The 25,047-nt window shown below is 39.1% G+C and overlaps 1 protein-coding gene across 1 annotated transcript in view; it reads left to right on the forward strand.

The window, feature by feature from the left end:
• Positions 1-740: 740 nt before the first annotated feature.
• Positions 741-25,047, forward strand: part of NAALAD2 (N-acetylated alpha-linked acidic dipeptidase 2) — a 34,080-nt gene continuing 9,773 nt past the window's right edge. Inside the window, exons 1-13 of the mRNA XM_009932589.2 lie at positions 741-822; positions 2,359-2,470; positions 5,274-5,460; positions 7,767-7,868; positions 8,674-8,799; positions 9,465-9,651; positions 10,763-10,856; positions 11,138-11,236; positions 13,408-13,493; positions 14,098-14,217; positions 14,649-14,731; positions 17,528-17,591; positions 21,465-21,532. Of these exons, the coding sequence (XP_009930891.2) occupies positions 741-822; positions 2,359-2,470; positions 5,274-5,460; positions 7,767-7,868; positions 8,674-8,799; positions 9,465-9,651; positions 10,763-10,856; positions 11,138-11,236; positions 13,408-13,493; positions 14,098-14,217; positions 14,649-14,731; positions 17,528-17,591; positions 21,465-21,532 (1,410 nt within the window). The remainder of the gene's footprint in view (positions 823-2,358; positions 2,471-5,273; positions 5,461-7,766; positions 7,869-8,673; positions 8,800-9,464; positions 9,652-10,762; positions 10,857-11,137; positions 11,237-13,407; positions 13,494-14,097; positions 14,218-14,648; positions 14,732-17,527; positions 17,592-21,464; positions 21,533-25,047) is intronic.

The raw sequence follows: 25,047 nt of genomic DNA on the forward strand, positions 1-25,047 counted from the left end.
GACTGACCCCTGGGCTGAGATTCTGGCTTTTCCCATGAGAAACTGATGGATTGGTCTGAATTAGACTAGGAAAACTTGATCCTAAGAAACTTGTAATCCAAAATGTAAAAAGCTAGAGAAAATAGGAAATAATTTTGCAAGTTTTCCCAGTTGCAAATTGGATGATGTCTGGAACTGTCCCCATTGGCTAACCTAAATTGTATTCTGAGCTGCTCTAAGTATTTGTCACTTGCCAAGGATTAATGTAACCATAGATTACAAAGGGGAGAAATTCAGTGCTTCCTTGGTAAAGAGAAAATAAGTTTTGCCTTCCTCCATTTCACCTCTTGGCCACTTCCACTGGAACAAATACTGATTGTGATTAAGCCTAAACCAGGAACTTTTGAAACCAGGAAGTCCTGATGATTAATAGAAATTAGCCTTTAAAACAGTATTTACGCATTGCTTGGTGCACAGACTAGATGCATGTTTGTTCCAGAGATACACACACAGTTACACACAAGCTGTCTCATGGGGTGAGACTAAGAAATGGAAGTGTTTTATTGCAGTCAGAAAATCGTATCATCATCATCATCCAGGGATTAAGGCTGGTTAGGCAGAATGAGAGCTGAGAAACACAGAAGCCAGGGGCAGCCCTGGGGTGAGGGCGGGAAGAGGAGGAGGAGAGGGAGGAGGAGGAGGATGAGGAAGGCGGCTGCTTGTCTGCCCTCCTGGCAGCCTGCAAAGCTGCGGCCACCGCCATGGCCGGGAGGAAGGCCACCCTCTGCACATGGCTGGGCTGCCCCGGGCTGCTGGGCTGCTTCGTGCTGGGCTTTCTCGCAGGTGAGTACAGAGCCACCGGCGCTCAGCCCACAGCCTTTGCCCTCCACAGTCATGTACGTGAACCCCTGCTGTGAAGAACTCCCCATCAGGGAGCTTTCACTGCTGTTTACGGGTGTTATAAAATACTGGTCCCACTGTTTTGCTAAGAGGTTGCTCTCTCTAGTGATTTTGGTCTTTAGGGAGTGAGGAATATAATGGCTGCATGCTTCAGCCCAAGACGAGCCCTGGTGAACTGGCAGTTTCCCATAACAGGCAGTCAGGCATTCAAAGAGGAGAGATGAATAGAAAAGTTCGAGGCTTCTGTGATTGCAAAACCTCCAGGATTACTTTTTATTTGTGTTTCCTGATTTTTACTGAAGATCTATTTGAATGCTTCTATTCAGTTGCTATTTTAGAAATTAAGGGCAGAATGTAGAGGAGGAGGAGTTTTGACTGACAGCCAGGAGTGCAGTAGCTGAATTTTCCATCATGTACAATGAACTTTGTTAGAACATTAGATTCTTTTCTGCAATCAGTTGCAGCATTTGATTTTAAGTCTAAAATTTAATGTCTGCCTCTGTCCTTTTTAAGATTGTCTTGTAGCACACACCTAAGGCTAAAGCACGAAAGAGAAATTCATGAGGGCTATTAAATATAAAAACCATTAGCTTGATTTAGGAGATCCCTGAGATGATGCAAATTTCTGGTGCTTGTGCATTTCTTATACATTTCCCTGAGCATCATCATTTAGCCATGCTCCAAAACAGGATACTGGGCAAGATGGACCTTTGGTCTCATCCAGTATCACTGCTATGTTCAGGGTGTTACTACAATTGCATTGAAGTCTAACAGGTCATATATATTGTGCATGTGACAGCACGTATACTTGGCTTTATTATGACAATTTTCCCAGTTTGGGATTTTCTACCTATAATAATAAAAGGATTTGTTTGTTTTTTTCAGGACAAATTCATATAGTTGATATACTCTCTCGTTACACATTTATGGCAACTAAAAAATCTTTAACTTTTTAAAACTGACTTGGGACACAATTAACTTCATTCCTTTAATTATTAAATAGGCTAACCCCACCCTTCCACAAATCTGTAACTATTGTAATGCTGGCAGGGTGGCTATTGAGTCCTAGACCTTTGCATTAAATATGCTCATACTCATATTTTTGAATGTATGTACAAATTAAATAAGGGAATTTCATCATGAGTATCAGGAGTTCAGTCCTCACACTGCAGTTAATTGAGAATTTAAACTGTAGTTTAAAATTAATAAGAGATGAATCTATCCTAGAAAGGGGACTGTATTTCCCAGAGATTTAAGGTGTGCTCTTTTAATTATGTCACTTTTTTGGCAATTCAGTCAATGATGTATATTTTACTTTTCTGCTTCACTTCTGTATTTGAGCCAACAAACACTGACAGAGGGTGCTCTAAGCCCTGTTCATCCTGGTGGTTTTTAATGAGTCCTTTAGGTTGCACATGGGCTCAAATATGTGAGGACTGGGGATCTTGCTAAGCAGGAAGCTTTTCAAATGTGTTTCAGGATGGTTTACAAAACCGACCGAAAAAAACCCCGACTCTTCAGATGTCTATCAAAATGTGCGACAGAGACTTGTGGCTGAAATGAAAGCAGAAAACATCAAGCAATTCCTTCGGTAAGCCCTGCGCATCTTGGGTTTTGAATAATTTTATCAGTCACAAAAGCCAGATGGTGATAACATCAGCTCCAAGGAACAGCCTCTGAAAGCAGAGGTGTTAAGATGCTTTGGAAGTATTTGGTTTGTGCGAAATGTCTGAGGGAAGGAGAAGGGAGAGACTCACAACCCTTCTGTTTCCCCCCTCCCTATTTTTGAAGTTACCTTTTTGAAATGGTTGTGCTGTTAAGTGTACTTCTCTAAAGCTGCACTGCTGCCAATGCTTATCATGCTTTTTTATTATGATTTTCCATAATCTTGATTTAATGCAGTACAAGTATTTGAGTTTTCCTCACAAGTGTCTGAAGCTCTCGGATAACTTTGCTTTGTCTCAGTCTGAGATGATTTTACTCTATTTGGGATACACTGGTTGCTATTAATTTCATTTGACTGATAATCTGTCCAGTGTCTCAGTAAACTTTCAGTTTGAGCAGCTAATTTAAGTAGAAAATGAATACATTAAAAATGCAGTATTAAAAATGGAATGAAGTTTGCATGGCACTGAGTTGCATGTGTAGTTACAACTGATAATGCCTTTAGTGTGGCCATATTAGATAATGTGCTGTTAATTGGGTACCTGAGTTCCAGTTATACCCTGTCTTCTGTTTCAGAAGATGAAGGGCCCTGTCTGTGCACAGTGTGTGTGTATGGTTGGTTAAGTCTTGCATGGTATGTTATTAAATATAGATTTTTGAAACCTAGTGCTTCCATGCAGTTCTTTTAAAACATCTAAAATGCTAGGGATATAGAAATACCATCTTGTTTTGCTGTGTATTCCACTGGAAATGAAAAAAAAAAAAATTAATGTGCATATTTATATCTTCTACAGAGGAACAAATATATTCCCACAGAAAGTAAACAAATATATTCCCACAGAAAGTAAACAGATATAACCTCTGGTTAGTAACATGTTGGTATTCAGCATGTAAGTCAGCAGCTGCATCGTAAACATCAAAGGATTACTGAAAAATATGTTTTCTGTAGAATCATAGAATGCTTTGGGTTGGAAGGAACCTCTAGAGGTCATCTAACCCAACCCCTCTGCAGTGAGCAGGGACATCTTAAACTAGGTCAGGTTGCTCAGAGGCCCGTCCAGCTTGACCTCAAATGTTTTATTCTAAACCCAGAAGCTTTACTTCTAACATCAATTAGCTTACTAAGTCTATAGACTTTATCTTATTTTGTTTTTGTTACTCTCAATAGATTGGATAGTTCCTGAAGATTATGTCTGAATGAGAGTCTAGGCAACACAGAGATTAATGACAGCATGAAATAGCTCTGCAGTTATGCTGAAGTTTCTTGGCCATAGGGTATTAACAGTATCTGGTTTGTCTGTTTGCTTTGATGATGGGCCAAATGCTTTGTACTGTTTTATTTTTTTTTTCCCCTAAATTCAAATGAAAAGCAGGAACCACAGAAAAATTATGTGAATACGCTACCCAAAAAGTTTGTTAAAAACATAAAAAAATGTGAACTTTACAATTTTGATCCATATTCTTAGTTCTTCAGACTACTAAGTCTGTTTTTATCAAGGCTGCTGTCTATGAGAAGTTCTGGCGGTTGAAGATCCCTGGTGGCTGTAAAAGGCTGATGTTGTGCCTATCTTTAACCAAGGCAAGAAGGACAACCTCGGGGGACTCCGGGCTAGTCAGCTTCCCTTCATTCCCTGGAAGGGTAATCAAACATCCTTCTGGAATCTGTTTCCAAACACATGAAGGACACGAATATAGGATCAGTCAGCATTTTTTTACTCTGTGTTTACATGATCACCCTGATCAGGGTGTTTGTCTTCTCTAAGGAAATGACTGGCTACGTGTATCAGTAGAGATGTTACAGTGGCTGGAACATGCTTGACTTGAACAAGGCTTTGTACATTGTCCCCTGCAGCATCCTCATTTGGAAGCTGAGGAAGCGCATAATGAAGAACAACCAGTTACATGGGTTGAAAATAGTGTGAACTGACAAGTTGAAGTGGTACTGATCACTGTATTTGGTGCCACTAATTGATGGCAATTAGTGGTATCTGATAGCCGTGGGGCAGCCATTAACAAGTAGCCTGTTGGGAATCTGAAGCTGGTGCTTAGTACCTGGCTGACTCATCAACATTCATCATAACTCACTTCAGTGGACTGAACAAATTCTAGACAGATTTCTGTAGGGTACCCCAGAGGGGCTGGATATTGTTTCTGACTGTTTATCACTATTATGTGTTATGTCTGATTTGGATGTGAATGTTGTTAAGAAGGCTTTAATTATTCAGGTTTTTGGTTAAGAAAAAAAGAACAAATCTGTGTAGATAATTTGACACAATGATTTTCAAGTTAAACTTATTGGGACATCTTATGCCAACAATGTACAAACGCATCATCAGCTACCAAAATTATTTGGAGGGCTCCTTTCTGAATGTTTAGCTTTTCTGAATCTATTTCCTCTCCTTGCATACTGTTCATGTTCTTTTGCTGAATGTCTTTGGCATTGATTTTCATTGCTTGTGTATGGATGTGGCTGTTTCTGTTATGCAAAGAGAAACGTTCAGCTGACTTATCTCAAGGCCTCAGGAAAGATCCTCTGCTCTGACTACATTTCTAGCTTATGCTGATGCAGACTCTGATAAACAATCATGTTACACAGCTCAGACTTTTGACTATAAGACCTTACTTTCAATGCATGTGGCTTGAAGATAAGCTTTGTACACACTGATTCGAGTTCACTATTGTGCTTCTCTGCATTTGCTGCTTGCTAGCAATTTTCTGTTTTATTCTAGCTCGTTTACCAAGTTGCCTCACCTCGCAGGAACTGAACAGAATCTTCTTCTTGCCAAACAAATTCAAGGCCAGTGGAAAGAATTTGGACTGGATTCAGCAGAACTTGTTCATTATGATGTACTTCTTTCATACCCAAATGAAAAGCAGCCAAACTACATCTCCATAATTGATGAACAAGGGAATGAGGTGACCTTTTTGATGATTAAACTATATTTATGTCAGACTTCTTTAAAGAAACAGTGTCTTCGTCTGTTTTCCCACCCACTTATCCCAGCATGTGCTTTATGATATGATAAAAAATTCCAGAGCAAAGGGATCTCATATTTAGAAATGGTTTTCTGGACTGTGCAGCAGAACAGCAGAGTGGCTGGAATCTCAGTGCCTCATACCATAGAGAAAGGATGTGTAGAGAGGCTGCGATAAGCACCAGTAGACCATAAGGTGTAAGAATAGCCATACTGGTTCAGATTTAGGATACATCTAGCCAATATCCTGTTTCCATAAGTAGCCGTAAGTGGATGCATGGGGAAGTTTTAGAACAAAGAAATTTATTTAAGGCATGCAATTATTCCCGTGTCTAGTTGCTTTCAGCTCAGGGGTTCTCTGAGCATTGTGCAATTAGCCTCCTTAAGAATTCTCATTAGACCTCTTTTCAAACTATTTATCCAGTTAGTGAGCTTCATTAGATCTCGCTTCCAAGTACCTATCAAACCTCTGCTTGAACATCTATACAATTTTTGCTTGTACAACACAGAATCATAGAATCACAGAATAGTTAGGGCTGGAGGGGACCTTTAAAGGTCATGTAGTCCAACCCCCTGATATGAGCAAGGACATCTTCAACTAGATCACATTGCTTACAGCCCCATCCAACCTGGCCTTGAATGTTTCCAGCGATGGGGCATCTACCAGCTCTATGGGCAACCTGTGCCAGTGTTTCACCACCCTCATTTTAAAAAATGTCTTCCTTATATCTAGTCTGAATCTACCTTTATTCTAGTTTAAAACCATCACTCCTTGTCCTATTGCAGCAGGCCCTGCTAAAAAGTCTGTGCCTATCTTTCCTATAGGCCCCCTTTAAGTACTGAAAGGCTGCTATAAGGTCACCCTGCAGTCATCTCTTCTCCAGGCTGAACAACCCCAACTCTCTCAGCCTTTCCTCACAGCAGAGGTGTTCCAGCCCTCAGATCATCTTAGTGGCCCTCCTCTGGACCTGCTCCAACAGGTCCGTGTCTTTCCTGTGCTGAGGGCTTCAGAGCTGGATGCAGGACTCCAGGTGGGGTCTCACCAGAGCGGAGTAAAGGGGCAGAATCATCTTGGTGATGAAGTCATCAGCTTGGTGTCTTCTGCAAATTTGCCCAGGGTGCACTCAGTCCTGCTGTCAGCGTCATTGATTATTAAATAGTACTGGTCCCAGTACAGACCCCTGAGGGACACCACTTGTCACTGATCTTCATCTGGTCTTTGAGCCGTTAACCTCTGTCCTCTGGATGTGACCATCTGACCAATTGCTCTTCCACTGAACAGTCCACCCATCAAATCTCTATGTATCTCTCCAATTCAGAGAGAAGGGTGTTGTGGAGGACTGTGTCAAAGGCTTACAGAAGTCCAGATGGACAAGGTAGACATGCAGATAGATGAGATGATAGACATGCTGAGGTAAGGAATGCCACACAGATACCACCCATTGTATGAAGTACTGCCTTATTTCATTTGCTCTGAACCTGATCCTACTGCCTTCTTATGATGTCTCCTTAATTAATGGCAGAAGTAATAATGAACAGTTGGTCTATAGTCACCTCAATTTTGTACACCCAGGCGAATAAAGAAGTAGATGTAAGATCTGACAAGGAGCCTGAGTGGACAGGAGATGAAACTGCTGGAGAAACATCATAGCACATAGGTAGGGATGGTAGAAACCAAGAAATATGTGCTTGGGGATGATACAAGCTTAGAGGTGAAATAAAAAAAATTATTCTAGAACTCCCAGACACAGTCTCTCAGCTATAATCTCACAAGATGACAGAATTGACATGAACATTGAGGCAGCATGAGTGTTACAATAGATAGTGATGAGAGGCAGCATGTTTAACTGGAGCGTAACTAACAAAGAGGTCAGTAGAGTAGTAATAATACAGGTAGGAGTAATCATAAAAAATACCAATGATTACATGGATAAACTAGGTATCTTTTTATTGTCACTACCTCTTGGCAATTTTCAGCTACTTCTTTTCTTAGGTTCAAGCAGTGACTGATGAGCATCCTCTGACAAGTAACTATCCCTCTGTATTCATATCTACATTCTGTTATACAAATTCAGCTACATATCCCTAGCTGTTTTTTCATTTGAACTTATACGTGCTAGTTAGAATTGTATTTTTTGCTCATGATTTACAGAAACTAGCATATCATTTGCAATAACCAAACTTAGTGCACAAACTTGTGCCTGGAGCTAGAGTGTTTGACCAAAGATTTCTCTTGTTTATTGATAGATTTTCAATACATCATTGTCTGAACCACCTCCACAGGGGTATGAAAATGTTACTGATATATTGCCACCGTATAATGCTTTTTCAGCACAAGGAGTACCAGAGGTAAGAAAAAAAAGTCATGTAGGAGTGTTATTAGCTGAAGTCATATTTTGCGAAACGCTGGGATAGATTGCTCCAATTTCTCAAAATATTTCTCGTAGTAGTTTTAATTAACCCTTAGTATAAGAGAACACAAAGACAGCTAGGCCACATATAGTGTGAAGGTTAGACGTGTCCTATTAGAAAAAAGCTTTATCAAAGTGCTAGAAATCTGAATCACATAATAAGTGAAAAGCTTTTATCTTTATGGAAAATGTTGGATACATCTCAGATTACTCCACATTCTACAATCATATGGAGAGGACTTGCTTAAGTCTGCAGTAGAAATAGCAATATATAAATCAATTTGGAAGACATTTTGGATTAAGTGAATGTCTTCAAAGGCTACAAAAGTCCCTCACTTAATCTGATCGTTCATTATGAAGGAGCAAGTTAGGGACAACATTGCATTGCACAGATGAATGAAATCATAAAATAGCGAGTGTTTGTGTATACAAGGACTACCACTATTTTTTCATAGCCACAAAAATTTGTCACTTTAGCAAAGTATGTTGGTATAGTTTCCAGCCTCAAGTTTATAGGGCTGCTGTTAAGTGCGGGATAGTATAGAAAGGTCAGCAGTTTGAGCCAAGGCCTCCTATACAATGCTATGGAAAACTTTTGTGTTTATGGACACCGGTTCTCGTTTGCAGAAATGAAAAAAAATAACTATATCATCCCTAGGGAATAAAACAGTGCATTTCTGAAAACAGATGTTTTGTTTCTTGAATGCCCAGTTGCCATGACACTGCTTTTCTTTTCTGTGCAGGAAGATCTGATATATGTGAATTATGGCCGCACCGAAGATTTTTTTAAGCTGGAGCGTGAAATGGGAATTAACTGTACAGGAAAGATTGTCATTGCCAGATACGGGAAGATCTTCAGAGGAAACAAAGTAAAGATTGTGTTTTATTTTTTGCTCTGTGGGTGAGACGCTTCTGATGGTAGAGCCAGCAGGAGTTATGAAGGCTGTAGGTTGGACCATATGAGCAGAAGGAAGCCTGCAATGTATCCACTGTGACTGCATTCTAAGAATACCTTCCAAAACAATAAAACCAGATGCATGTATTAATGTCCTGAGACTGAGATGACTGCAAACTCCTTAGGCAGTTCATGCAAGAGACTAGTTTAGGTAGCTGAGTAATTTGTTCAGCCAAGGCTTTTAATACTTTTCATCCATAGAACTGCAGTATTGAAGAAGTAGGTGTTTGACAAGGAATCTGATGCACAGAGTTTGAATAACTAGCTGTTCTGACTTTAGGCAACTCTGACAAAACTGGTGATAGTGTGACAGTGGGGATAATGGCCAGTTTTTGTGCCTCAGTTTTGTGTTCTGTGCTTTATTTCATAGCCTTGTGCTATGACTAAGGACACAAACAATGAACATACTGTGTTTCATAGTGGTTTTTTCTTCTGCTGAGTCTGTCATCATTTTCATTCTTCCACATATACAACTTCTAAAGCTATGTCCCCATGGAAGTAAATTGCAACATTTAGAGTTATTACTGCGTTACAAAAAAAAAAGAAGAAAGCATTTCTTAAAAGCCAATAATTTCACAGGTTAAAAATGCCATATCAGCAGGAGCCCAAGGGATCATACTTTATTCAGACCCTGCTGACTACTGTGCCCCAGGAGTAGATGCTTATCCAGATGGCTGGAACCTTCCAGGCAGAGGAGCCCAACGTGGAAATGTGTTAAACCTGAATGGAGCTGGGGACCCTCTAACACCAGGTTATCCTGCAAGAGGTAAGTGAAAGGTCTATACCTTGGGCCATCAATCACTTTATAAACTGGTGCTGGAAGCTATTGTGGCACTAGAAATTCACCTATTTTCAGTACAGATGCAAAGCAAAAAGCTGCTTAACATTATTTTTAGCAGTAGTTAATTTTCCTATTACAGCCTAAATTCTACTTGTTTGTCATTTCAGCTGGTTGCTATTGAGTTAGGCAGTGAAAGTAAGTTTTTAGGAATATCTCTTTGTATGGTCTCAGCTTTGTAACTCTTAGAAAAGCAGGACATGCAGGTTTGCAGACTGTGAAGCGGTAGAAAATGGCTGAGAATTTATGGCCATTTTTAAATATCTGTGTTTTTCAAAAGTACCAGTTTAGACTATAGTCTACTATCAAAGAGGAGTAATAGCTTTGCTTGGAGGTATGTTTCCTTGCTGATCCTAAATTCCAAGCACAAAATCAGTTTAAAATCCTCTGTACAGGGAGTAAAATTTCTGTATTAAAAAAAGCAGGAGTTTGGAGTCTTGCGAAACTTGGCACCATGTGCTTGTCTTGTCCTTGTAGGCATCCTGGACTTAGTCTGAACTAAGACCAGTCCTGTGTACCAATGGAACTGGAACACAGGGGTGCTTCTGGAAAGCTCACTGGCTTGTGTGACCATTGTTGGGGGCATAAGACAACACCATACTGAGAAAACAGGATAGATTTTGTCTGCCTGGCCCACCAGATTCAGAGACATTGACTGTCTTCAACATCGGTAAATGCATCTGTGGATGTCTTCTGCAGCTTGCCAACAGACTGCACAGGGGCCACCTTGACCTCACACACCAGCTTGGTTGTCCCACAGTCAGCTTTGAGGAGATGTAGTAATATGGATGCACAGCAAATCTAACCTTGCATCAAATGTGAGGACTTCTTGTACACAGCTGTGCAGATGCACTATCGGGTTTGCGGCTCTGTCATTACACATAGGTTTCCTAGAAGCAATATCTAAGAAATTACATAAGCGTTAAAAAATTGATGCATGCTTGTGGCTACTCTGTGGCTGCACTATTCAAGAGTATTTCCAGTTTGGTGAAAGGTGCTAAGAACACTATAAACTTGACATTTTGTTCTGGTTTCTCAGAGTACACTTTCAGGTATAAAGTTAATGAAGGTGTAGGGATTCCCAAAATCCCAGTTCATCCCGTTGGATATCATGATGCAGAAGTATTATTACGGTGAGTATATTTCAGTCCTTGTCACCAGAAGTCAGTATTCACAAACAAGCTGTGAAAATTTTTGTGCTAAGATGATGAAATCTATGCTGTTTCTTGTATTTATAGTTCTTTTGTGTTAGTGTGCACTTCAGAAAATGTGGAAAATTAAAAGCAACCTGTTTCTGGCTTAATTTTCTTAAGAATTTTGTAAACCCACCTTGGTTTAGGTGCAGTAACCATTAAGGGAATTTCTGGGTTTAGCCTACTCGTCAACTACGTTTGTCTTGGTTTTCACTTAACAGTGCAATGGGAGGACCTGCAGCTCCAGACAGCAGTTGGAAAGGAAGTCTCAATGTGTCTTATAACATAGGGCCAGGATTCACAGACAACTCTTCTAAAAGGTCTGTTTTAACACTTGCCTATTTATAAAATACTGCAAAAAAAATCTCAACGAGAAAAAGACTGTGAAACAATACATCTAGAGAGATCCTGGAGAAATTTACTGCCTTCTGAGTGGGCAACACTTGGTGATAACTATTAGAATTTGAAAATAAATTGTCAAAACTATGGTTTTGCTCAGTGTCCCTAGTGTCAATGGATAGACAGATTCAGAGGGTGTAAGTCCAGCCCTGTCATTCCAATTTTAATGCATACTTTAAGGTTCAGACATTGTTTCACTGATCCTTCAAAAAATGGCTATATATCAGTAAGTAGACATATTTTTAGTACTGTTGAATTAACCCTAAACTTCCTTCTCACTTCAAATCTGGTCTTTCTTTTCTGTTTTGGATGACCAAGCAATCAATAGGACAGCCGGCTTGTACCAGTCCAATGGGGAAGGACTGAGAATTCAGTAGTTCTATGTATGTTTCCCTTCTCCACTGGAAGCCTCCCAGGGTTTCTACGAACTTAGAGCTGTTAAGCGTGGCAATGATTTCGGAGTCTACCAACTGTCCCCCAGAGCTGGTAGGCCCCTTGATTAATAACAGGATGGAAGAGCCCAAAGCACGTAAATCTTACTCATTTGTTTGGGAGGAACTGGCTTTTGACCAGTTGGACTAGCAGTAGTATGTTTGCAGTTTACAATTTTTCAGCTCTAACAGAGAAATACAACTGTCCAGGTCTCCAGCACTGACAGAGTCCCTCCCTAGCAGACGAAGCCACATCACAGTTGCATATGGTGCTCAGGGATCTGGCTGGCTGTCAGGGACCATCACAGCATTCTTCCTTGTTTATTACTGATAAGCTGCAATAGATAGAGATCACTTTTGTATCACTTTTTCACATGAAAGTACTTTCAGTTCCTGTGAGATATTCTGTGAAGACTGGTAGAGGACCACAATGAACAGTGTGTAAAAATGGTGTATCATTATCACTGCTCCACCTCCTGAGAAACAGGAGTATGCCTGAATATATGATTTTATAAAGACTTCATTGAGAATTACTCTTTTCTGTTCTAGTGCTAGCTGAAAATGAATAAAGTAGGAATGAATAAATAAGAAAGCATATTTGACATAATTAATGTGCTGTCTGGAATGTCTTGAAGAGCAACAGTGAGAAAAGAAACAATATGATTCATCCACAAAACATATACACCGGAAAGATTTTTGAATGCACTTTCTAACGTCTTTATACTTGATAGGGTAACAGCTTTTGTAAATATGAGCTAATCCTACATATACTTCTTTCTCAGAGTTGCTCCATATCAAAATGAACCTTATGAGTCTAGGTAGAAAGTCACTCGCACATGGAAAGTGTGCAAGTATATGCATGCTCAAGGCACTGTTGTCAGTTATTTTCTGGGCAAAGATCCAGTAGCTGTCCTGAAGTAGGTTTTGATTTTGACAGCTATGCAGATTTGCTGCTGAAAAGATAACTTCAAATGTGAAACTCTTGGAGTTTTGCCAGACACAAAAAAAGCATTGTTTGATGCTTTGTTTCTTCTAAAGGTCAAGAAGGGCTGAATACTACATTATTTTTAGCTCTCCTAATATCTGAATTTCCTTCCTTTTTAAAAATTTTACAAGCGGATTTTACTGAGGGGCAAGGGATGGAGGACTGACAAATCTTGATCACTTAGATCTGCTGTCCTAAACAGACATTTCAGTTTATCCCTGGATTAATATTTCTAATGAACTTCTCTCCAAGTTCTGTCTTATTACACAGAAATGTGCTAGAAAACCAAAGTGTATTCTTTACAAAAATATGTATTTCCACAATTATCATTTTAGTGAGAATGTAAATGCATTTTTAATGACTGTAGATGCTTTTCAGTTTACTCCTCTAATACACAATTATCCTGTTGGATCCCATAAATAATAATTCAATAAATTCTGTAAATATTTGAAAGTTTATAGATTGGTCCACTTCACAGGGCTGTTGCTATGGCATCTTTCTGTCAGCAGGTTAACTTGAAATAGTAAACGGGACACAGACAGCATGACAGGTTAGATCAGTGCTGAACACATAAAGCAGAACAGAAACACAAACTTTCTGGCTTAAAAGCTGTAATGCTGACTTTTTATTGCCTTCTGCGTCAGAAATCATTACTCCATACTGCTTTTCATTTCAGAAAAGTCAGAATGCATGTTCATACAAACAATAAAATAACACGAATTTACAACGTCATTGGCATCCTCAGAGGAGCTGTGGAACCAGGTGAGCGTCGCGTGCTTGAGGATTTTAATTCCTTTTTTATGAGGTGTTTGGTGAAATTGTTCTGATGTTGCAAGAAACTTCAGGTTTTTTAGGTAGCCAGATATTACAGAACCTCAGAAACCCCTAATAGTTGTCCTGTCCCTCCCATGACACTTTTTTTCATTGGCATTCCCAAGAATATATTTGAATGGGAATGCTAGAGTGATACGTCAGAGAATTTTTTTTTTGTTGTAATGCCTGTCATTTTACAGTAGGTTTCCTCTTACATCATTCATACATTTTCCCTTTGCAAAAATTGACACAATGCAAAGTACAGAAAACTTGTGATGATTTGGGACCTCAACATAATGTTTTTGATACTTCATAGCAGGCTATACACATGAAAGACTTTTAAGTGGAAAAATATGTATAAAATGTTTATTGTCTTCATTTATATACTTCAGCAAAGCAAGTGGATGATTGCAGATTACCTTGAAAAATAAATTTGTAGCAGTGGTATTAAACTTCATATTTCGTTTGGCACAAGTAGGGATGCAATCAAAGGAAATACAGGTAACCTAAATGTATTTTTAATTAAGGATTGATATTATGTGTTTGTTTCCAGACAGATATATTATTTTAGGAGGTCATAGAGACTCTTGGGTATTTGGTGGTATCGATCCAACTACGGGTGCAGCTGTTCTGCAAGAGGTTGTACGGAGTTTTGGTAAAATGAAGATGGAAGGTAACTTACTTATTATAGATACAAAATGATGGATATGGAAAACAGCAGCTTTGAGGAACTGTGCTGAGTGTTCCCATAAGCAGTTGTGTTTTAACTTTTCACTTCTGCAGAAAGTTTTACTTCTCTTTATGAAAGATGCAAATTCATTGAAGAGATGCATATGTAGCATTGCATCTTAGTTGGCTGAATTTATTCTCTCATGTCTCTCATCAGTGTAATCATACCCTCGTAGCTGTGTGGAATGAAAATATTGCATTAAGAAGAAGTGCCTCTGCAATAATATGTTCCTCTAAGGAGTTGAGAGAGAAATGTTTTTGCTGCTATATCAATTAATTGCTATTTTTTTAAAGTGATTTCAATTAACTGGGATGATCTTTCACAAGACTTTCTAACTTTACGTTGAATTTTCAAGTTTAACTCTGTGATTACAGGTTGGAGACCTAAGCGAACTATTATTTTTGCTAGCTGGGATGCAGAAGAATTTGGATTATTTGGTTCCACAGAATGGGCTGAGGTAAATAAAAAAGAGTGTAAGGAAAGCAAAACTTGAAAATCTGTTGCAGGCAGCTGCAGTACCCAGTAGTGTCTATTCCTAGACTGTAATCAATAGCTTCAAGGTAAAACTGAAGCACAACAGATTCCTTCACGTGCTGTGAGGCCCTCTTATATTTATACAATTTACCTACCTAACTTATTACAACATAAGTGCACTAACTCTTCTAGGATTTAAATATTTACTTTGATTCAAAGCTAATGTCCCTCAGTGGTGTCTGTGTGGAAATCTATCCCTTCATTTAACAGAATGATAGCTTTTTATATAACCTAAATTGGTTTATTTTCTAACTTTCTATTTGAGAAGTTCCTTAGTTTCTACAAACTTAAGTCCAGGCCATGTACCTGTGATCCATAAGCACACCAACCCCTATGTGTGGAAGTTAACTCTCCTGGGCAAATAAAAGGATGGGTGTACTATAAGTGAATAGTTCAAAATTCGTGTGAAGCTTCCAGTATTGTAGAGTCTCAGAGGCAGGCCAATTTATTACTTCTGTAGTGGGCTCCCTGGCTGTATTCCTGCCTGATAGAAGGATGTTGGAAAATTCAGAAATGAGGTTCAGGATTTTTTCTTTTCTTTTCGCTGTTGGGCATAGTCAGTTCTTAACCCTGTAAGTGGATTTGTTCAGCCCCTCTAAGAAATATAGGTCTTATCAGAGTTCTCATTGCTTTATCTGTAAAATCCAAATTAGAAATGGAGCAGGCAGCAAATTGTTTGATGAAACACATTTCTACTGAACTGTGTCAATTTATTAGTACTGGAATGGTTTAACAGAAATGTGTTGTCTTGTTCTTCTGTTAGAATTTTATTTACAAGTTATATTTAGATATGTAGACAGAGCTTTCAAAATCTATAAAATAAAATATTTTAATCTTTTTGGTTTAGCTTATTGTCATGTATTTCAGTAAACCACAAAATTACATAGCAAAATGACATGTGACAAAGGGGGGAAAAAAACCCAGAAACATGCTCCCAAACACCAACGGCATTCCATCACTCTTCTGCTAACAAAGCTGAGATTTCTATTCCTTTGGATTTGCACAAATTCTTTCTGCCATAAATTGTTTGGCTTCCAGCTGCAATGGACTCTCTGCTTCTTATTCTTGCTTTATGGGACATTAGATGAAGAAAGCATAATTTAAGTTACCTTCAAAATCATTTACTGAGAGATTTTAAAGAGTTGGCATTAAAGTTTCATCCCACCTGAATTCCACTGGTAACAAAAGTATACTATGTATAGAACTTTATTTGCAATTTCTTTGTCTATGGATCTGTGCACATATTTAGATGCTGTCAATAAAAAATAAATAATTGTTTTAACTATGAGGAATATGAAACAATGACACTTAAAAGATCCATTTCCCTTGAGCAAGTCATGAATAAATTCGGAGTTCTTTTTATGTTTTGTCTGTTCACATATTCCTACTGCTGGTCTTTCATATTTTTTGTTTAATAATTTCATATCTAGTAATCTATCATGCATTATTTCATGAAACGGCAACTGTACTAGATTAGATAGCCATGAGCACAATTCATATGTGAATCTTAATGTTTTTATGTTATTGTTTTCTTGCTTTATCTTGGCAGTGTGCATTCCTCCTCTTTGACACATAAATTAGATTCAGTTTCTCTAGAGACGTTCCTCACAGCTTACATTCTTGTTTCCTGCAACTGCCAGATCTGTCATCCACTAAATCTGAAGGAAAATTAACCCATTATATTCACTGTCTTCTGTGTAACGAAAAGACTCTACAACTGTGGCAACATCTTTTTGTTACCTAGACAATCTCCACTGCTCATAATTGAAGGAGTTTCTTTATGTTGCAAATGCGCTTTTGCATATATGCAAAGCCTCATGTATACATATATAGGCTTGCTCCCTCCCTTCATATTCTTTTTGCAGAATCCCCTCTACTGTTTGTTTTAGAGATACCAATTGCATTAGGAAGTTCTCAATTACCAATCCAATTTTTAGCTCACATGACCTACAAATGATCAGTTTGGTTATAAACAGAATGGATCAAATAACAATTACTAAACTAATTAGAATATTTATCACAAAGCCAAGACTTAGTAAAATACCACTTACTGATTAAAATATCAAACATAATTACCAGTTTGCAAAAAATTAAGCATGTGTGTGTATATATTTAGCATGAAGGCAATGCTTGGTTGACTCAAAACAATCAGTCAAACTCCGTTTAATAGGAAATGTCAGTGCTTTGACTCATCCCTTTTGGACATGGCAGAGCGTAGGAATGACAGTAATACTCAGTTTCTCAGTGTTAAAGTTGAATTCAGTGCTGGGAGTTGACGTGAATAACTAGGGATTAAAAGCGTGACAGAATTCTGGGTCACCTCACAGTCACGTGTTGCATGTTCAAAACCAGTTGATGTTCAGTTTGTTAATGTGCTATAGTTTCTAAGCACTGCAAGTGCAGAGTTAAAACGTGTAGAACCTTGATCTGCCCAGTTGCAATGCTGTTCAGCAATTTTCTTGTTCCATCTTCCTCCTGTGTGGTGCAGCCCACAGCACCTGCATTTTGTGGATGTTTTCCACAACAAATAAAGTCCCAGAAAGCAGGAGTGAATTTCATATGCCCAGACCACTGACCCATCCTCAAATGTTAGTAAGGGACATAGTGCTGCTTATACTGACTGGGTCCTGAAAGGTAATGCCATAAAAACCAGCGCACTTCACGTGCTCTTGACTAAATGTCACTAACTGAAAGTAATAATTACACTTTTCCAACCCAGGAAAATGCCAGAGTCCTCCAGGAACGGGCAGTTGCTTACATCAACACAGATTCTTCTATAGAAGGTGTGTCTTATTTTTAAATTCGCCTTACTTCACAGATGTCAATTTTAATACTTCACTGCATGTTCTTTATTGCGTCCAGAACTGGAAAACATAAGATAGGTAATGTGATGTTCAGGGTAAGTGTAGCAAATGCAGAATTCAGTGGAGAGAGAGAACTATTTAAATTCTCATGTTGCTTTCTTGTTGCAAATATGTTGCAAAAATGAGCTGCAGCCCACCTGTCTGGAGTCCAAAATGTCCCTTCTGGAGGAGTTTAGTATTCTGTGCTAATGAACTGAGCTGTCTGAATTTTAAATTCTCTCGTAACTACATTAGCTTTAATTTATAGTTTTAAGGTATGGTAGACTGCTCCTTGTTCTGATTGCAGTTCCAGCTCACTTTCCTGTGGAATTACAATACGTTGGGACACTATAATTTATTACAAACTCAAGATAATTTGTGTCAAGACCTTGGGTTTATATTTTGTGGTGGTGGGAAATAATTTTGGTGCTTTGGGCCATTGTGGTCACCTTTGTTCACTGCTATGAGCAGGGAGGATGTGCAGGGAGTTGCATATGTAATATAACAGGGCTCTCCTAGAAAAATAAGAACTGAAGAGCGTTCCACAAAAAAAAACCTGATCCACCATTATCCAATGTACTACGCCTTTCAAATTCTGAGAAGAATCTGGCATACAGAAATGCTGTTTAGAAACCAGACTTTGAATTTTGGGCACAGCCCTATGACCTAAATCACAAAATCCTTAAACTATACTGGGCTTTATTACAGAAGGATTTCATTTACCGTTGTTTGTGCTGAAATAGTAGTAGAGTCCTGTGAAGCTGTCCTGTATCATAACCTGAGTTATTTAGGGCATTGCTCTTGCCATGTTAAACCCAACTTATTTGAGCTTACTGTGTGTGAATAAAATGGATATCAACAGACATATTTTAAAACCCCTTTTATTCCTGTCAGCTGAAAATTTTGTCTGTCACAAAAAGACTGGAAATAAAGAAAAACCAAACCCGTTTTCTAAATGCTCAGTTGGAATTGAGGTATAGGGAGGGTTAGAGCTATTCCTTCAATTATGCAGCCTACATGCTGTGTAAAAAGTAGAACAGAATTTCACGCCTAGAAGATCTCGCGAATGAAATAATAGCTTTACGACTTCTTCATATTCTCAGCATGGATTGTAAGACATATTTTTTAGTTGGTTTGCAGCCAACATGCTGCTGCCTTAACAATTTTCTTCCAAATCTTGATTATTCAAACAAGTCTCTTACTTTACGCATTGAAGAAAATGTGAAACTAAAACCACTGGAAAATAAATCCATAGTAAGGAAAAAACCACCAAATTCAGTATACTGTTTTAAGTATCATGGACACCTTTCACCTGGCTGAGCATTAAAATCCCCTGCAGAGCCATAGCATCCATGTAATCTGCCAATTATTTTGTTTATCATCATACATTCTCCACAGCACTTCTTATGCCATGTTTTAGACAGCAAATTATTTCTGTTCATTGTCCTTTAGCAATGAAAAGAAGGATAGTGGGTTATCCTTTTGAGCATTTTTGTGACTTCAGTTTCCGGTTCTCAAATACAGACTCTCCTTGGAAACATTATTAACATCTTGTATTTTTTCTTTGATCATGGGGTTTTCTGTAATTGTCAGTCTAGTCCTCTTGTGAGTATACAGTGGGCAAAGGATGAATCAAAGGTCTAAAGCCGTGTCAAAAGCTAATAACAGTGTCATCTGAGAGCATATGTTTTATTACATCTAAGCCTTCTCACCCCTCTTCCTCTCTTTGTTGTCTGTATTTGAGGGCTGAGGTGTTTACCCAGCTGCTGACTAGTGGCTGTATTCTATAGAGAAGACTTCTGCCTGCCTCAAAATTGGAGACAGATAATTTCTTTTTTCAGTGGGGGTCTTGCTGATGTAACTGACAACTTCAGTATGAGATGTTTACCTTGCTGAACATAGACTGCAGGCAGTGTGGAAGCCTCACGGATGTAAAGTGTAGAAGACATGGTGTGGTGGTAGAAGGGAAGGTTTAGGGGACAGTAGATGAAAACATTACTCTGCATCTTGGATGAGGTGCTTGGACAAGTGGACAAGGGAAATGCTATGGATGTCATGTATCTGGACTTCCGTAAGGCCTTTGACATGGTTCCCCACAACAGTCTTCTCTCTAAATTGGAAAGATACAGATTTGATGGGTGGACTGTTCAGTGGAAGAGTAATTGGCTGGCTGGTTACATCCAGAGGGTAGCAGTCCATGGCTCAAGGTCCAGATGGAGATCAGTGACAAGTGGTGTCCCTCAGGGGTCTGTACTGGGACCAGTACTATTTAATATATTCATCAATGACACCAACAGAGGGATCGAGTGCACCCTGGGCAAGTTTGCAGATGACACCAAGCTCAGTGGTGCAGTTGACATGCCCGAGGGACAGGATGCCATCCAGAGGGACCTGGACAGGTCTCAAGGAGTGGGCCCATGTGAACCTCATGAGGTTCAACAAGGCCAAGTGCAAGGTCCTGCACCTGGGTCAGGGCAATCCCCGCTATCAATACAGGCTGGGGGATGAAGGGATTGAGAGCAGCCCTGCTGAGAAGGACTTAGGGGTACTGGTGGATGAAAAGCTGGACATGACCCAGCAATGTGCACTTGCAGCCCAGGAAGCCAACCCTGCCCTGGGCTGCATCCCCATCAGCGTGGCCAGCAGGTTGAGGGAGATGATTCTGCCCCTTTACTCCACTCTGGTGAGACCCCACCTGGAGTCCTGCGTCCAGCTCTGGAGCCCTCAGCACAGGAAAGACACAGACCTGCTGGAGTGGCACCAGAGGAGGCCAGAAAAATGATCTGAGGGCTGGAACACCTCTGCTGTGAGGAAAGGCTGAGAGAGTTGGGGTTGTTCAGCCTGGAGAAGAGATGGCTGTGGGGAGACCTTATTGCAGCATTTCAGTGCTAAAAGGGGGCTTATAAGGAAGATGGGCACAGAATTTTTAGCAGGGCCTGCTGCAATAGGACAAGGAGTGATGGTTTTAAACTAGAAGAAGGTAGATTCAGACTAGATATAAGGAAGACATTTTTTACAATGAGGGTGGTGAAAGACTGGAACGAGTTGCCCAGAGATCTGGTAGATGCCCTATCCCTGGAAACATTCAAGGTCAGGTTGGACGGGGCTCTGAGCAGTGTTATCTGGTTGAAGATATCCCTGCTCACTGCAAGGGAGTTGGAATAGATGACTTTTAAAGGTCCCTTTCAACCCAAACTATTCTATTATTCTGTGATTTTTGTTGCCTTCTATTTGGGTGAGAAGTTGTTCTGAAATGCAAAATACTAAATGTGTTGCAGGTCTCTTGCTCAGAAGATGATCTGTCTTTCAGATACACTCTACAAAAGCATTGTAAAGGTTCTCTTTATGATAAGGGAAGAAGCAGCTGCATTGAAAGACTTCTTAAAAAATCTTGCAGGGAACATGTCTTTCCTCTTGCACTGTTCCCAAATGCACCAACTTTATTTTTAACATCCTACAGAAAGCACGATGTTACCGTTACCTTCTGTTTAACACAAGCTCTGGGGAGAGTATGAGTGACAAGGGCTTGTAGCTAATGAGGGATAGTTGGGCATATTTTAGAACTGCAGCAGGGCTTAATTACATTGCTATGTATATACTATAAGCAATGCATCATGGTCATGTAGTTGCAGTGGCTTATACAATGTGACAAAATAAATAGTCTATTTCTGTATATATTCTGAGGCAAGATCTAAATTCTTGCCTTGGAGTCAAGAAGTTTGTCTAAGAAAGGACAGCAGGACTTAATCCTTTAAGAAGATAATGCCACTGGTACATGAAGGAAAATTTTCCATGTCTTCGTTTCATTTTCAGGCAACTACACATTAAGAGTTGACTGCACCCCTCTTCTGCACAAACTGGTGTATAATCTGACAAAAGAGGTACGGAATCTGTTTCTATGATTTGTGACTTTCTATTAATGTAAAATTGCAAGTTTGTTGCATAAAACTGAATTATTGTATAATATTCCATTTACCTTGTCACTAGTGGAAGTATCTTGATCCCACCGAAATCAATAGTAAAACATCCCATCAGTGGTACACAGTGCAGGCTCACAGTTGCTCAGTATTCTTAGAAAGGTTTAAGTGTCACTGACACAAGTGAGATATTTTTTGTAATATATGGTAAAAATAATAATAAAACCAGAATAATAGAACACTGGAGCAAGATCAGTTCTCTAAAGTGTTAAGCATTCAAGAAAATAAATAGCATTTTAAATTTCCATTTCATGTGCAAAAGAGAATCTATTAATTTGCACATTAGGTAGCTACCATTGTCTTTCTGTCAGTTCCCCCCTGAATCTCTTTCATAACTTACTGAGCCCCTGAAATGCTGCGATAAATATTGGATGATTGAGTGGGTTTTTTAACAGGCCAGATGTATGAATTTGCACGATCACAAGTGTTCTAATCATGTCTCCTTTGCTTTCACTTCTCCGGCTGAATTATCGTAAGGCTGAAAGATTGTGATCCATTGAAGCATGAAACTTCATTGGCCGTATGAGGAGTTAACCAGATTAGGCACCTAGCATGAGCCATTGTCCCTGTCCTCAGATCTGGATTCATCTCAATGAACAGAAGACATCTCTGTCTGACTTAGGCAACGTAGGCTTTCTTTAAAGAAAATGGGCAGAAATAGGTACCTTTAGGATGAGATTAATTTGACCAAATGTGGTTGTTTACTGTTGCACATACAGAACTCTCAGACTATTTTTTCCCTTGATATTAAGGGAACCCAGGTGACTTGGTCCAGTGTAAAAATCTGCACTGTAACGGCACTTGGTAGAATGACTCCAGCTATTCATCTGTCATCCTGTTAAATACATTAATCTTGAGTTATTTTCAAATGCAGTACACTTTCTTTTAATACTGGAAATGCCATGGTTTGAAGCTGGGGTGGTTTATCTGTGTTATCCCCATGATTTTCTATTCTACATTTTATTTTTGTATCAACTCTTTCTATCTTGCCCTTTCTTCCTTTCTGGGGAAGAAGCTGTTCTTGTTCAAACGTTAGCTGTGACACTTCATACACTGAAGGGCATTCTGTTTCACCTATACAAACTCCTTTGTCCCTCATGCTGCAGGGCCCTGGATAAAATAATTTACCTTCTGTCCGCAGCAAGCTACTTATGCAGGAATCCATGTTTTCTGCAAAACAAAGTAAAAACATGCTTTGGGCTAAAAATAGTACTTCACTCTTCATCTTAAGTCAATGATTCAACTAATGCTGGGTTTGAGTAGAAAACTTCTATTAAAGTACCATATCAAGTACTTGAGACTGGCTTTTTTGAAAGTTTTCCCATTAGCGTTATTTAATCTTTTAATAGTAGAAGCATAATATAAACAAGAGAAAGCATGACAACTATTCCATAATTCCATGCTGTTTGCTTTCTAAAAAGCTCCTAGAAGTACATTATATTCATCCATATTCTTCAAAGCTCCATTTGTAAAGGGGATTATTTTTAGGTAGAGAGTGGTCAGTGAAAAGTCTCACTATTTTTGAGCTCCTTAAAGCCACTGTTCGAGTATCTCAGATTTTTTTTTTCTTGTGAGCTTGTAATAGACAAAGCCCACAACTACTTTTTCTTTTCTGCTGTTCCACAGAGCAGGACTCTGCAACAACGTTCTCTTCTGTTCTCTGCTTTCTGTACAGATGCGAAGAGCACTTTCCCCAGGTTTACCAGATTGTCTCTGTCCAAAGAATCTCATCTGCAATCCCTTTTTTTTCTTTTTACTCATTTGTTCTCTCTGTCTCGCTAAATAAAATTGAGACACTCCTTGCCACATTTTTCTAGAGGAGTGCTTTCCTCTTTTTTTTTATGATAAACCTAGCACCACTTCTCATCTTTTTGAAAAATAAAATCATAGGTCAATTTTTACCGTGATTCAACATTGTTGTTTTCATTTCCAAACCATCTTTCATTTACCCGTGTTGATGTGCCACCAGTGACCTCCGGTGATCCATAAATCACAGGCTGTGAAACCTTTGTCTCAAATACTTACACTCTTGAACTTCTCTGTAAGATCATTCACAGAGATTGTTGGAATTTTCTCAAGGAAAGACTCTTGGAGAGAAGTCAGGGATACCAATGGGCGCTTGCTGAAGGATTCTTCTAAAGAGGACACCATTTTTGCTGGCATAGGAACATGTATACAGATGACTGATAGATCCTGTAGAAATATGGCACATCTTTAACCTGCTCACTGCTTCTAGCATCACAAAATAAAATTCATTTAAGGGTTTAAACATCTTTATTCTCCAGGTGTCTAAAAATTCCAGTGAATTGGATTAGCAAAAGAGGGAAAGAAACTAAAGCAACAACTAGAGCAGGGAAACTCTGTTTTGCAGAGGGGTCTGATTAATTTTATTATTTCTTTTCTTGACTTGCATTTAAGTAGCCTCTTATAAAGATAAGCAAAGACTACTATCTGTACCTTTACCAATTAGTTGTGTCTTTTCCACTAATCTGTAAAAAACCCTAATTTCTGTAAGGCCTAGAAGGGCCAAGGCAGAGTGATTATGTTCTTACTTTTGCTGTTTCAACTGCAATGCATCTGGTTTTGGATGACTGGGAAACTAGATGTACACATCAAAGCCACAACCAATTCAGTCTTTGTATATCCTAGTTGTTAGTTTCTTGAGTAGGAGAAGTGAGAAGTCTTGTGCACCTCAGGAGTCCTGGTTAATTCTTGGAAACAACGTAAATGGGACCAAAATGTTCCCTGTGCTTTTCATTAGGCATTTGCATGGGATTGAATTGCATTCAGAAAGGCCAGTACGTGAAGGAATATTAGTGCAGATGTGGGTGATTATGCGTGTTCAAAAGAAAGCTATTTCTGTTCATTTTAAAGAGTCCAGCATTCAACTGTCCAACATCCCAAGATCTCTTTGCTCTTCTTGCTTTTTAGTGAGCTATTTCTCACCAAAAAAATGTATTGTAAACATGACATGTCATCTTTCAAGAAGTTCTGCATTCAGGTGTGGTCCTCAGCACACAGGTGGGACATTAAGCTGTTGAAAGTCTGTTTTGGCTCTGCTCTACTGCTAGGCTTTAGACGATTGGTGACCATCAGCCAGTGTCTGCAATAGTTCAGCTCCAACTCCCCTGTTCTGATCATCAGTTCTTACTTTTCATTTATACTTAAAGTCTGCATCTTCTCTCGAGGTAGCAGTAAGCTTATGCTGATTCTAGATTTGGACCTAAGTCTGGGAAAATAGCATGTTTTACTAGGCTCTCAGTCTTGTATGAAAAAGCCAGCCAATGGTTTTTACATAACAAGAGCTGTCAGAATAACATCTCTGCCAGAGCATGGAGTACTTTTACTCCCATATGCCAGAGTTCAGTTTGCTCTTATTAATGTGCCATTTTCAGTTTAGCCCTAGAACTTCAACAGAG

This window comes from Opisthocomus hoazin, chromosome 1 (assembly GCF_030867145.1).
Source record: "Opisthocomus hoazin isolate bOpiHoa1 chromosome 1, bOpiHoa1.hap1, whole genome shotgun sequence".
In the NCBI taxonomy this organism is placed as follows: domain Eukaryota; kingdom Metazoa; phylum Chordata; class Aves; order Opisthocomiformes; family Opisthocomidae; genus Opisthocomus; species Opisthocomus hoazin.